The sequence below is a fragment of the Hermetia illucens genome, chromosome 2 (assembly GCF_905115235.1).
Source record: "Hermetia illucens chromosome 2, iHerIll2.2.curated.20191125, whole genome shotgun sequence".
Lineage (NCBI taxonomy): Eukaryota > Metazoa > Arthropoda > Insecta > Diptera > Stratiomyidae > Hermetia > Hermetia illucens.
Genome location: NC_051850.1, coordinates 69192746 through 69204882, shown reverse-complemented (window position 1 = coordinate 69204882; position 12137 = coordinate 69192746). Strand labels below are relative to the sequence as shown.

General features: G+C 39.4%; 1 protein-coding gene across 3 annotated transcripts in view; it reads right to left on the bottom strand.

Moving 5' to 3' along the window:
• LOC119647432 overlaps window positions 1-12137 on the bottom strand; it is a 281759-nt gene that overhangs the window by 100089 nt on the left and 169533 nt on the right. For all 3 annotated transcript variants that reach the window (XM_038048343.1, XM_038048340.1, XM_038048341.1), the window contains exon 9: window positions 1277-1369. In XM_038048343.1, the coding sequence (XP_037904271.1) occupies window positions 1277-1369 (93 nt within the window). The remainder of the gene's footprint in view (window positions 1-1276; window positions 1370-12137) is intronic.

Genomic DNA, 12137 nt, shown 5'->3' with positions numbered 1-12137 from the left:
ATGATATATTCTTCTTGAATTTTTCTATACAAACGTTACAGGAAGACAGATCGTGAACAACGTCATCTTCTACGAAACCTCCGCAACTCTACATCGGCCACTGCTCACTGTTCCAGGCTTCAAACCGCTATTGGATCAACGGCCAGAGCACACAAGAGAATTATGAATAAAATAATGGCGATTCCTTGAGAAAAGAGACGAAATGATCATTCTCATCCGAGGTAGGAAATGCTGAAGATAGTGCAGATCAATCTATAGCACTCGTGGGTCACGGCTAATCTGCTGGTTTTCCTTAGAGAGGAGAGCATTGAGGTTCCATTACTATCGAGGGTTTGACTGTAAGAGGGCACTAAAACAAGCAATGATATTTATTCTACAACCAAAGTGACATCCGTCGGGGTAAGTCTGTATCCTTACCAGGAAGAACCGTGGTTGAATTGTAATCTGTGAGAGTAGAAAATTTGTATGTATGATATATATACTTCCAACGCCTAATAAATTATCTCTTTAAAGGATTAAACTGCGCGCCGTGTTAAAAAAAAAAAAAAATAGGTGTACAGCTCGAAAAAGGCAGTCGGTGGACAAAAACAGCGAGGGAAAGTTTTTCGCTAATTGGTCCAGTCCACCATCAAGTAGATGCGCACTCACGGGGCTATCAATTCTTAAACAGAACTCAACCTTCTTCTTTCCTACATGGAAAAATTGTGACGGGTTGGAAGAGATCCTAGATATCACCCCCACAGAGTGTTCAATAATTTTTTCTTGGATTACAGTTGGATAATCTTTAAATTGAATTTCGTGGTATATGCCCCAAAAACCATTCAGAGAGCGTATGAAATTTGGTCAGGCTTTTAGGAACAAAATTAGCAAACTACAGACGAGCTGGACTTAAAAGTTGATTTAGGGACTCGTGAATAGAAAAATACAGCAAAAACCCCCATACTGGCGTGGTGGGATTGAGACCTCTCCAATCTCAGAAAGATGACTAAGGCTATCTCCAAATACTACGTACAAGCAGAAATACTATCAACCATAAAAGGATTGTTTCGAGATATGCAAGAAGGCCGTCCGAAATGTTAAGAGATGGTGCTGGCTGGAGGACTGTCGAAATATCGAAAGCATGCATGATTTTGGAAGTCGCAATAAATATTTGACTAACGATTTTTGAAAATCGGAGGGTTCTTGGACGAAATATTCTATTCTATGGTAAACTCAAAAATAAAAGTTAAAAATATCTGGTAAACATATTTTGAAGGAAGCATATAGTAATACTTACTCAGTTTGTAATAGCATGTTAGGGAGCGAAATGCTCCGTTCATTAGACGATAAACGAGATCGCAGTTTCTGATCTTGATGATGAACACGATCTCTGAAATTAAAAACAGAAAAAGAATTTGTGTAATATTTGCACAATGAATTTTAGAGAACAAGGCAAACACTTTATTGAATTGGACTTTGTATGTATGTTTAGAACGAACGACCTAGAATAAAAATGGATGGCAATTCGCCGATTGAAAGGAAACATTAATAGAAGATGAGTAGTTCGAATGCAGCGAATTATGCACATTCCAATCTTTTTTTTAGTGGATCCGCCTTCTCTGCAGTAGCTGTATATCGCGAAATTATGTCTAAGGCCAAATAATCGTAGAGAATATCTGGCGGTGGAAGAGGTAATAATCCACTTATCCAGTATTAAGGAAGTAAAATTCAAGAAAAAAGCCGTGAAAGTGTAATAGCTTCATCCACAAGAGGGGCCACATATTAAAATGCCATAATGGACTCCTCGCCTTCACAAAGAAGTACATGTTTTTTTTTGTGGCAAAATGATAGATTCATGTGTTCTATTGACATATCCGCTGAGAAAATTATTTTTTGAAAGGCTCAATAAATAATTATAAAATTTCAAAATTTGAATTTGGACAAGTCGCAGTTTGACACATAATAACGTCACCACATTGATATAAAGAAAAAAACAAAAACATAAAATAAAGGTCATCATTACACACCAATAAAGTATTCGTCTCTATGTATGCATTAAATGAAGAACAAAAATGTTAATAATAGCTTGTAACCGATTTGGTATTGAATTTGCGAGATTTTCTGTTGTAACTCTTGAATGGTTCTCCATTCTTCCTGAAGAGCAATTCGTAAGTTATATTTGTTTGAAAAGTGTTTGTCCCAGATTTTATTTTATAGGCTCATACTTTCCCCGATTCTGTTAAGTTGATATTTGTAGATATTTATATAGGCTTTGTGGTCAATATTCACATACAAGCCGATACTAGCAATGATCCTCCTCCGTGTTTTACTACAGAAATTCATAATTCTTTTCGCCTATTTCACAGTTTTACTTCCAGATTTTCGGGCGTTTTGGTACTTTATTATTTTCAGATCCTGGTACACAATGCTTTTACTAGCTGTAACTGGCCTGTTAGCACTTTCGCCTATTTCTTTGAATGTACGACCTTTTTTAAACAAATTATTCATATTTTTCGCTCTACCACAGTGGTTTCTCGGTCTTTTTAATCCATATTGCAATTCGTTAATTATTAACTTAAAACGCTTGAAATCTACCGCTTTATGATGCAACACTAAATAGACTATAACGCAATGTCGACTCACTATGCATCCAAATGTTTTAGTAAGTACAGTTATCTGGTAAAATTTCAAGAGAAAATGCATAAAGACGAATACTTCTTGAGGTTTTGTGTAAAACAAAACCTTATTAAAATTAAAATGTCCATCCCACGCATTTTTCTCAGAGATATAGAGAATATGGTTATGTGGGGTATCAAATGAAAGATCTCGGTTAGTACTTTCCGAAGCTGGTCTTAGTTTTGACATTTGTTCGAAAGGCGGGGAGTTCGGGGGTCGAAAGTGAACATTTATTTAACGGGGCCATTCTCGGAAACTGCCAACCGAAAAATCTGAAAAAATCAATAGGCTGCCACTGTATGGTGGCTAGACTCTGAAGTACCTTCCATACCGATATCCCTTCAAATAAAGTTAATAATAGTATATTACTATAATTTTCAGTAATTGGCTGCAGAACCCCCTTAACTTCATCCTAGCAACACGAAATGTTGCAGGCTATAATATAGAGCTTGATCCTACCAAGTCTGGTGGAAATCGAATTATTACCAACAAAGTTATAATAGGTCAAAGTTGTCACTTCTTTGGAAATTCAAGATTTTGAATGAATCAAAAGTGGATATCCTCACATAATATATGCATATATTACGTGTTACGCACTAATGGGACAAATTCACACTCAAATGTCTTTATAAAGGAAATACACAAAACCTTTCATACATAAGCGTCCAGCTTCAAGTTTCCCGACTTGTTTGATGTGTAATGACCGGTTACAAGCTAACAAAATATTGAACACATTTTCTTTTCTTCATTTAATGCATAGAGACCAACACTTTTTGGTATGTAATGATGATGTTTATTTTGTTTTTTTTTTCTTTTGCTTATTTTTCATTTTATTTGTAAAGAATAGGTAATAAAGAACAATTGGAACATGAACTGAATACTGTCTTTTTAAGGTTTTGTGTAAAACAAAACCTTATTAAAATCGATTCAATGTCTGTCTGTCTGTCTGTCACACGCATTTTCTCCAAAACGGCTAAACCGATCGGAACGAAATGGTGGACAGATGGGAACTATGAAATCCCACGCATACAGTGAGTGGCATAAATTTAGGTGGAGTTTAAAGGGGGGCTCCCTATACATGCAAAGAGGGGATTCAAAAATTTTTTTCACCGGATATAGTTGTGTAGGGTATCAAAGGTCTCGATTTGTACTTTCCGAAACTGACATTAGTTTTGGCATAAATTGCAAAGTACGTGAGTAAGAAGTCAAAATGTACGCATTTGAAGTGAGACAGGACTCATTTTCGGAAACTACCCAACCCAAAAATCCGAAAAAAATCAGGGTGGTGCGCCTAGATGAAATCTAGGCCTCAAAATATGTCCCATTCCGATATCTGTTCAAATAAACTTACTAATAGTATATTACTACTTTTTAGAAATTTGCTGAAAAACCCCCCTTAAATTCATCCTAGGACTTCCGGATTCTGTACCAGCATAGAGGACAATATTTCGTGTATATGCGCTAAATTTCATAGAAATCAGGCAATGAAAGCCAAAGTTATAGCGGTTCAAACTTAGCAATTTCGCGCGAGTTTACTGCTTCCAAAGCCATGCAAATCGGATGCTGACGTCATAATTACCCGCGTGGAACATTAAAGTCACATTTATGACGAATCTATTTATCCGCAGCCCTTTTTGAGGTTTTGTGTACAACACTTATGTGAAATCTAATCTGCGAGAGATGTCCCATTCCGGTATCTGCTCAAAAAATTTACTAATAGTATATTATCAACTTTTAGAAATAGACTAAAAAACTCCCCTTAAGTTCATCCTAAGTGTACTAAATTTTGCACCTGCATAGAGGACAGTCTCGTGCATACACATGCCAGGTTTCATGAAAATCCAACCATTAGTGGGAAAGTTATAGCAGTTTAAACTTATCAATTTCGTGCTAATTAACAGCATCCTAAGCCATACAAATAAGATGCTGACGTCATAATTAACGAGAATAATTGAAATTCCAATGAAATATTAAAATTCCATTCAAGAAGAATCTAATTCTCCCTAGCCCTTTTTTATATTTGATGCTGGTTAAATTGTTTTCATTCGCTAATAATATTAAACTCAGAGCGTGAAGCGTATGAGGGTGACCATTATCAACACAGGGCTTTCCATCAAATGATTTATTTAAATCGCTTTCTAGAAAATACAGGGCAATGGAATTTTTAGCTATATTACACGGAGCTGTCGTGCACTCGTCGCTCCTCACATCTTTTTCTTTTTCTTCAGCCTTCAGTTCACAAGCGGGGTCGGCTCGTGATAATCGGTTTCGTCATTATATTTTATCAAATGCCTCATCAGGATGTAATCGCGAGACCTTCAAATCCCCATCCCCCCGTATCAAGCCACCATTGTTTTGGCCGGCTTTTTGGTTGCTTACCATTGCTTTCGACGTTCTGATCAATACTGGTTGTTGAATTCTCGTTAGCGGGAATTACGTGACCACACCATCGAAAACGCCTCTCTTGCAGTTTTTCCACGATCGGTCCAAAACCATGTCGATCGCGGATATTCTCATTTAAGACGTAATCAAAACTTGTCACGCCACCAGTGCAATGCAACATCTTCGTCCCCATTACCGCAAGACGCCGTTCATTGCCCTTTATAGTCGGCCAACACTCAGAACTATAGAGAGTGGCAGACGGACGACATTGCAGTAAATTTTAGATTTGGGACGTGCGCTGACACGTTGATCACAAAGAACACCAGTTGGGGAATGCCACTTCATCCAGGTTGCATTAATGCGTGAAACAATTTCATTACGCAGTTCTCCATTGGCTGATAGCGTTGACGCGAGATATTTATTTATTAAAGTTCTGGCAATGGCAGTAACCTGCCCTTCGAGATACTTAAATCGCTGGGTTCTGGCAATGGCAATAACCTGCCCAGAACTGAACGATTTCAATATCTTTGGTCAATGCTATAAGCCAATGGAGAACTACGTTATGCTCCTCACATAGGGAAACACAAAACCTTCTATACCTGAAGCGTCAAGCTTCCGGTTTCCCGACTTGTTTATCTATTTATGAATGGGTAAACAAACGAATACTTTTCTGACAAACTGTAAATTAATTTATGCCTTGTTAGCACTGATGAAGGAAACAAGTGGTTCCCGGAATATCGGCGTTTGCAAAATAGCGAATAGAAGAAACAAGTTTTACTATTTCAAATCCATTTTTTGTTGGCATTGTCAAGTTTCATATTTCTTAACAAATAACTTGTGTTCCCGTCTCGGGAGTAGGTATTAACGGAAGGTCACTGTCGTTTAGTTATCCGCATTATTCATTTCTATATCACTTACGAACCATATATACATTTACGGTTGCTTTTACTCCTTGGTGGGGAATAGCTAATCCCATGCAGTAACACAGAAAACACACTTACACAGAACAGTCTCAACTAGGTCTCAGTGTTTAGATAACTGCATTTGTAGACTTTAGACAAAGCAGCTAAAGCCGATCTAGCGCTGTTAATGCGTCGGGCAACATCCAATACGGTGTCACCGTTAATAGAAACCACGCTTCCTAGATAAACAAACTGATCAACGCTTTCAATACTCTGTCCATTAATGCTAATACGGAGGACTGAGAACCTTGGTTTTGTTGGTGTTTAGATTCAGTCCAACTCTACTTGCCTCTCTTTCAAAATCCAGAGGCATTTGGCTAAGGTCCATGACCCGGTGAAAGAGCAAACAGATGTCATCAGGGTAGTCGAGGTGTTTGAAATGTTATCGTCCATTGAATTCCTACATGTCCTCCGGACAAGGCAACATAAAGAACGTCACCGATAACAAAAAGAAATAATATCGGTGACAAGATGCAATCCTGGCGGACTTCGCATTCGAAGTCAAAGTCCTCTGAGATTTTACCTCGATGAAAAAAGTGACATTTTGCACCATCATATTTTGCCCTGATAATAGCTATTAGTTTTCCCTGAATGCTCCTCCTACCTTGAGCACTCCAGACACACTCCCTGTCCCCCCTGCTATCGCGACACCGATTAAGAGCAGGGGAAGCGAAGATCCCACTCCACGCACTGCACTGGAAACGAACCTGCTATCTGTCGATCAAGCTTCCGAGATGTTCTTTGATGCATTCCAGGAATATTTTACTTATTAACTTTGCAACGGCAGGGAGTGCGCAGATACCCTTCCAATTTTCACACTCAGAACGGGTGTCCTTCTTTGGAATCTAAACGATCATTTTCTACTCTCTGGGAAAGGTCTCAAATTCCCAAGGTTTCCGTACCAGTGGAAGTAACAGATTTGGAGAGACATCAGGTGCACCAACAAATAACTCTGCGGGGAAATTGTCATGCCCAGCGGCTTTACTCCGTTTTATTGTGTTGATGACCCAAATGATTTCTCTTCTGTTTGGAGGAACCGGTCCTTGGAGTGTTTTTTTTTTGCCTCTTCAGTTGCTCATCATAATGGATGAGAAGTCCACCGTTAACGGTCTTCACAGGACCATCGAACGATTTGTGACTACATGTAAGCTCCTTCATGATGCGGTATATACTTTTGAAATCGTTGCGTTCTGCGGTATCTACCGTTTCCCTGACCAGCGCAACAGTAAATTTTCTTTTATTACGGGGTACACTACGCTGAACTTCCCAACATTTTGCTCGATATCGAAGAGATTGGATTTTTTTCTGATGCTTGTAGTCCAGCCTTCAACCCCTTTTGTTCATCCATACGCTTTCACAATTTCGCAGTCAGCTAGATCTAACGATGCCCCTTCGAGACGTGGCCGACGACTTGCATAGCGGCCGAGAAAACAAAATTTTTGATGGCGGCCCACTGCTCATCGATATTCTCAGGGTGGTTATTTAATGTATCTGCCGTCCGATAAGCAAGATAGCTCTCCACAGTCAAGCGACAGATGGATCATACGAGTGTTGAACTTAGGGGGTCGCAACTCTCCAACCCTGTGAGAAGTAGTGCACACAGCACGCAAGCTAACGTAAGCCAGTACCAGATGATGATTCTTTTGAGGCCGATGTGAGCGCTTCTTTTGTTAGGTACATTCAGGAGACAACTCCTAAATCCAGTGCTGATTGCAAAGTGGTCGATCTGTTTACTCATGCGGTGTTGGTTAGTGGAAGCCCAACAGACGTTATGGCAGGATCTGTACTCGAACAATGTGCCAACAATGATATGGCGATGGAAGTTGCAGAAATCCACAAACCTTCCACCATTATCGTTACGGTTGTCAAGACCGTGCTCCCCCATCACATGTTCGAGCAAGGTGTTGTCAAATTCCACCTTAGCATTCAGATCCCCTTTAGGAAGCCTCTCCTGAGCTACGTATACTTGCTCTTAGAAAGCATCCTTCTCTACTATATCGGAAGCCTCCGGTTGGTGCATAGCACAAGGCAATTGTGATATTCCTTAACCTGGACAGCTTACATCGACGACAGGTCGATTCGATACCAAGAAACACTCCCTCTGGTAACCACCTAACACAAACACGTAGCGTAGCTCTCGTGTCTCTCGGTTAAATAGGCCTAGATACCATATAGGGCGTCATCGTATTTTCTTCTGATTTTTCGGTTAGGCAGTTTCTGATAGTGGCGCTTTAAGTGACCTTTTTCCAGTCTCTATATTCCTCTATTTTGCAACCAATGTAGAAACTAAGACTAACCAATTTTGTTTGTTGAATTTGTTCTGTTTGACACCTCTCTTCCTGGAGGAGGTACAAGTGTTCCACACAAAACCTGAAAATGGGTTTTCTCCTACTATTGTTGCTCTTTGTGGCATAGTCATGCATGTTATGTAACGTAACTACTATCATCAATATTTGTACATGAGAAAATACCGTTTTAGGAGAATGGAAGCTGAAAAAATTCCAACTGAATACGCAAAGGATGAAACAATGAAAGGACCAACACATTTAAGTTCCTTTTTAAGGTTTTGTGTAAACACAAAACCTTATTAAAATCGGTTTACCGTCTGTCTGTCTGTCCGTCTGTCTGTCTGTCTGTCTGTCTGTCTGTCTGTCTGTCCGTCACACGCATTTTTCTCGGAGACGGTTGCAGCGATTGACACCAAATTTGGTGGAAAGCTGGGAACTGTGAACGCTCACGCATACAGTGAATTACATCTTTTTACGACGAATTTAAGGGGGGGGGGGGTCCCCATACATGTAAAAGGGGGGTGTAAATTTTTTTTTCATCAAATATAGTCATGTGGGGTATCAAATTAAAGGTCTCGGTTAGTACTTTTCGAAGCTGGTCTTAGTTTTGACATTTCTTGGAAAGGTGGAAAGTGCGGGGGGTTGAAAGTGACCATTCCTTTAAGGGGGCCATTCTCAGAAACTACTCAACCGAAAAATCTGAAAAAAATCAAGAGGCTGCCACTATTTGGTGCCTGGGCTCCGAAATACCTTCCACACTGATATCTGCACAAATAAAGTTAATAATAGTATATTACTATAATTTTTAGTAATTCGCTTTAAAACCCCCCTTAAGTTCATGCTAGGACCACGAAATTTCGCAACAATATAGGGTATAACATAAAGCATGATCTTACCAAGTTTGGTGGAAATCGCACTATTACTAACAAAGTTATAATACGTCAAAGTTGTCGCTTCTTTGCAAATTCAAGACTATGAATGTCAATGTTATCCGAAAGTGGATATTCTCACGTAATATATGCATATATTACGTGCTACGTACTAAGAAATACACAAAACCTTTCGTACCTGAAGCGTCCAACTTCCGGTTTCCCGACTTGTTTACAGATCACTTAAGGAAAAAACAAGTCGGAATACCGGAAGCTCGCGCTTCGGGTATAAAGGTTTTGTGTTCATCTTATGTAAGAGACGCACATTTCTCTGTCCGTATATAGCTACAAATCCAACATAATCCTTCATATTTTTCCAAACTACGAGACATACGTGCATATTAGAGCCATAGATATCACGTTCACCCTAAACAAACAAACTGCCTATTACCTGCTGTACACATATATGCACGTATCTAAATTTATCGTACCCATATTTCCGATTTACGTCTTATATCTATCTGAATTAGGCACTAGCCGCAAAGTTCATTAGCACGCATATATTATATACCTACATATACACATGTCTGGTTGACAAATAACTAACAAACTAAAACAAAATAATTGTCTGCGACCCAATTCATAAGAATTCATTTCGTTGTGGTATTGACGAATTGATATGTGATGATGACGTCATGCGGGTTGTAGAGTGCACGAAATTCACAAAAAATTGTAAAGTTTCACCCCCAATAACTTTGTTAATAATAGTTGGATTTTCTTCAAACTTGACCAAACTGTGCATTATATTCTTCGTTACACTCATGCTAAATTTTGTATTTCTGGGATGAATATAAGGGGGGGTGCCGGGTAAATTTCTAAAATGTGGAAATATACTATTATTAACTTTATTTGTGCAGATATCGGAACCGGATATATTTTGAGGCCTAGATTTCGTAGAGATGCACCACTGTGATTTTTTCCAGATTTTTCGGTTGGATAGGTTCTGAGAACGAGACCTGTTACACTTTTTGTGGGTCATATTTTCAACCCTTACTCCCCTATGTTTCATCTAATATCAAATATTGAACCAGATTCGAAAAGTACTAATTGAGACCTTTCATTTGATACCCCACTTGGCTACATTCTGTGAAAAAAAAATTTGCACCCTCCATTCACATGTACGGAGAGCCCCCCCTTAAACTTAACGCAAGATGGCGCCACTTACTGCATGTAAAGGGATCACCAGATTACATACTCTCACCAATTTTCGTGACAATCGGTCTAGCCGTTTCCGAATAAATCGGGTGTGACAGACAGACAGACGGACAGACAGACACCGTCACCATTCTAATAAGGTTTTGTTTCACACAAAACCTTAACAAAGAAAATGAACATAGCCGGGGGCAGCAAAAGTATTGATACAGCAAGAAAAATGAATGGATTCTAACGAAAATCAACCAAGTGCACACTCCGATTTCAGTTTTAATATTTTGTATACATGTGTTCCACAACACTTATATATTAACTGTAAGATAATAAGACATCGAATTGTCAAGTCTTTGAATCACCTAAGGAGAAAATTGTTGTTGTTGTTGGGTGTTATACTATTATATAAATCTTATAACTTAAGGCACAACACATCAACGTATTGTCTTTTTCCCCTGATTTGGTAAATATGCATCAATCACCCCATTCCTCTGATCGCCTTTAAGATCCAAACTAAGCAATTCGCTCCACCATGCTCGATGCTTACAGGCGTGCCGTGAGTTTCAAGTTATGTATTGGCTTATCTTCGGACATATTCCTTTCCTTTTAGTTTAATGGGTTATTCTATATTTTCTATGCTTTGTTCTATACTGTACTCTCTATTTACGAAAACCACATTTTCTTGCAATTTTACAATAATTATAACCTAACTCACGAAGCATCCTGTGGGCCACTTGCGCACGCGCTGCAGTATACCAATCCCTTCGCTGCAGTTAGATTACACATTTATTTCCCTGTTCAGATCATCCTTCATAATTTTGCATTTTTAAGGTTTTGTGTGAGATTAAACTAAGAATGTGTGTATGTCACAGCCGATTTATATTCAGTTTAAGGGGGCTCCCCATACATTGGAAAGGGGGATGTATTTTTTTAGGCTATCAAATGAAAGGGTTTGGTTAGTACTTTTTTGATATTGGGTGAATCAGGGGAGTGCGGGCTCAAAATGTACGCCCCAAAAAGTACAGGGTGCGGCAGCATAACTTCCTTTTTTAAAATGCGCGCCACTCAAATGATGTCATAGGAGCGCTAGTGGTCTCGTTCAAGAGGGGATACTGTAAAGTTTTGTCCCGACACGGTTCAGTCGCCATCATGCGTTGGAATAGTGAGAAGCGTGCCTTTGCCGTTGAGGTTTACTTTTCAAGCGGATGTTCGGTTATTGCAACACAGCGTGCATTTCGGAATCGCTTTAATTTAGCCCCGTTGGCTCCCGTCCCAGACCGCAAATCAATTGTTACATGGGTCACTACATTCAGACAAACTGCAAGTGCGACAAAAGGAAGAACTGGAATTATTGGTCCCTGGTTTTTTGAGGAAAATGTGAATTCGGACCGGTATGTAAACATGCTACAGAATTTTTTTTCCCCTGGCCAGAAAATTTGGATTTGGGGGACACTTGGTTCCAACAAGACGGTGCAACAGCACACACTTCAAGAGCATAGATGGCTGTTTTGAGGGAACACTTTCCAGAGCGCTTTATCTCAATTAGAGGCGATTTGGAATGGCCGGCACGCTCTCCCGATCTGTCCCCTTGTGATTTTTTTCTATGGCGTTTTTTGAAATCCCGTGTTTATGTGAACCGTCCAAGAACCCTACAAGATTTGAAGACCAACATCCAAGAAGAAATTACCAACATAACACTTGCTATGCTAACAAGAGTCATGACAAACGCCAGAAATCGGTTTACGCAATGTATGGAGAATGGGGGACGTCACCTA